Source organism: Helianthus annuus, chromosome 6 (assembly GCF_002127325.2).
Source record: "Helianthus annuus cultivar XRQ/B chromosome 6, HanXRQr2.0-SUNRISE, whole genome shotgun sequence".
NCBI lineage: Eukaryota > Viridiplantae > Streptophyta > Magnoliopsida > Asterales > Asteraceae > Helianthus > Helianthus annuus.
In genome coordinates, this window is record NC_035438.2 from 71,623,238 (window position 1) to 71,625,899 (window position 2,662).

Below are 2,662 nucleotides of genomic sequence, written 5' to 3' on the forward strand. Positions count from 1 at the left end.
TCCTGAAACAAACAATCTTCTTCTTGCAGACTGCAGAGCTTTGGTCTATCTCTTCAGCAACAGATGTCTGCATATGTGATGCGCAAACTGCAAACGTTTTACTATGATAAAATAAACAGCACCATAGTAAATTTTCGTCTCCGAAGCATCGCACGGATACGATACTAGTCAAATAATAAACACACCCACCACCTTGACTTGACTATTGGACTATTGGTCAAAGTCAATAACAACTTTTATTTTTAAATTTGCAAGTCACACTCCTATCAAAACCCTAGCCTGATTCAAAGAAGCGGTCACTCTGGGCTTGACACATCCCAACCCTAAAATTAAAAAAAAAAAATCTCATTTTTTCCAAGTGGGTCTGCTCTGCACAAGACAATTTCTTCCTAACAATGGAAGTAATGAAAACGTTCAGCAGTGATTTAGGGTTTTTGCAGAAGAACATGGGTTCATCTCTCCATGAAGCTGTGGGGTTTGAACCCATTTTGGATGCTCAGAGGTCTCTTGCCTGTCTTCTCATGATGGTATACACACATATTCAACCCTTGTTACATACTGATATCTAGTGTTCTTGTAACTGTAAACACATGGGTTTGATTTGGTTTTACTGTTTGTGTTCACATAATTGGGATTTTGCTTGTTTTGGGTTTTTGCACACCAGGTGTTTGATGAAATGTTTTACTGGAGTTGGAATCATGATATTTTAACTTTTTGTTGCACATACTAGTTAAAGTTAGTTCTTGTTTTACTTGTACTTGTGTGTGTGTGTAATGACCTGTTTTTTTTTCAAGATTTGGGCTGGCATTTTGTAATTGGACATGTGAGTTGAGTCTTTTAGGCTAAGTGTTATAGCTTCTGGTGGGGCTCCTTTAGGGTTTTAACGTTGTCTGTTCTTCAAGCTTGATATATGTCGAAAAGTTGAGTCGATGAAGCTAACCAAATAGTCATATGTGCTTGCCTTAAACCACAGCCCTGCTTTTAGTTTTAGGTTTGAAGAGTGTTAGTTTTTACATGTTTCCTCTCTAAGTACAGCTGTTGGACTGTGCGCGCTTATCTTCTTTCGAATTAGTCGATTTTTATAGGGTTGTTTATAGCTATACATATTAATTGAACGTATGCCAAGATGTCAAGCGGAGATTGTGGTTTTAGGAGGATGAAGAGTTCCTGTTTTTCATCTTGTTTTGTCTGGTTTTAGGAGGATGAAAAGTTTTGTTTTTCAACGTTTTTGTGAATAATGGCATTTTTTTTAATCTTTAGGTATTAATTTGTACAGATCACAAATTTCTTGAAGCTGGGTTTTACGGCATTTTCTTGTTCATATGCATAATTTGTGTCTGAAACCATATTTCTTCATTGCCATGTTGTTTATGGATCCAGTCATATGACTAATTATAAGATTGTTTCATTTTTTCTTTATTGGTCAAGGTGATACATACATACGCCTCTTGTAAACTTATATTAACCGATGACATGAAGACAAACCAACAAAACTGTCATTTTCTTGTGACGTTTCATCTTAACATCTGGTGAGTTTGCATATGTAGACACAATATGTGCTGAAGGATGCAGATGTGTTACCAACGCCAACTGGAAACGATCAAAGGTAAATCTGTTCTACGCATGATTGTGGTGAAATGTAAATGTAGTTTAAGTAAACTCGATGATTGGAAATATTGCAGTTTTCCTTTTGCTGAGCTTCACAGGAGGGACAAGACCGAACCTGAAGCGAAAGATGGCAGTGACACAGAGGACGACGATGAAGATGACGAGGATGCAGAGGAGCCAGAAGATGACGCTGGAGATGAGGATTTCTCAGGTGAAGAAGGAGGGGATGACGATGACGATGAGGAAGGCGACCCTGACGATGATCCAGAGGCGAATGGTAATCAAGGCAGTGATGATGATGATGATGACGGAGATGACGAGGATGAACAGGAGAATGAGAATGAGGATGATGATGGTGACGACGACGATGATGAAGAAGAGGAGGAAGATGACGATGAAGAGGAACAGCCACCCGCTAAGAAGAGAAAGTAAAGTGAACGTAGTCTAGTGTTAGATCGTTCGATCAGAGATATTGGTCAATGTTTCATTATCTATCATCATGTATGTTGTAGGGATGTGAACTCGTTTTGACTTAGACTTTGACTTTTACTTGTGTCTTTTGTGGACCATCAAATCTTAAAAAAAATGGTATGGATATGGGATGACTAATTTGTATTCTTTCTTATGTTCAATTGTTGTTCTTTTATGGTATTTTGTGGAGATGTTTAGGTAATAATGCATGGCTTGTTTTGTGCCTATCTTATCTATAGACTTTATTTTTCAGACCTTAGGTTGAAAATGTTTACAAGCAAGGAATTATCTTTTGTTGTATTTGGGTTGGACTCAGCTTTGACTGAACTTTTTTTTAAACGGCGAAACCATCTATCTCATAGTTATCGATAGCGAATAGTGACAAATAACGACAACGTACCTATATGCTACGTCGCGATAGCGATGAAATAGCTCCCGTTATTTCGTGTTTAGCGATAAGGTAGTTAAAAAATTAAGAAATAAAAACCGCTATCTATATAATTTTTTTATATATATAATGTTTATTTTATACCTTTTTATGTATAAAAATATAAGTTTAAGGACCAAGTGTAAGACCATGGGG

The 2,662-nt window shown here is 37.1% G+C and overlaps 1 protein-coding gene across 1 annotated transcript; it reads left to right on the plus strand.

The window, feature by feature from the left end:
- The first annotated feature begins 270 nt into the window (after positions 1-270).
- LOC110865623 (trigger factor) lies at positions 271-2,240 on the plus strand. The gene is made up of 3 exons (XM_022114942.2): positions 271-527; positions 1,548-1,606; positions 1,683-2,240. Exons 1-3 carry the CDS (start codon positions 396-398, stop codon positions 2,038-2,040), a joined length of 549 nt encoding a protein of 182 aa, XP_021970634.1. The 5' UTR covers positions 271-395; the 3' UTR covers positions 2,041-2,240.
- Positions 2,241-2,662: the final 422 nt, after the last annotated feature.

Coding starts and splice junctions, on each gene's coding strand:
- LOC110865623 (XM_022114942.2), top strand. CDS start 396: ATGGAAGTAATGAAAACGTTCAGCAGTGATTTAGGGTTTTTGCAGAAG. Junction 528..1,547: donor TTGCCTGTCTTCTCATGATG/GTATACACACAT, acceptor TTGCATATGTAG/ACACAATATGTGCTGAAGGA. Junction 1,607..1,682: donor CCAACTGGAAACGATCAAAG/GTAAATCTGTTC, acceptor GAAATATTGCAG/TTTTCCTTTTGCTGAGCTTC.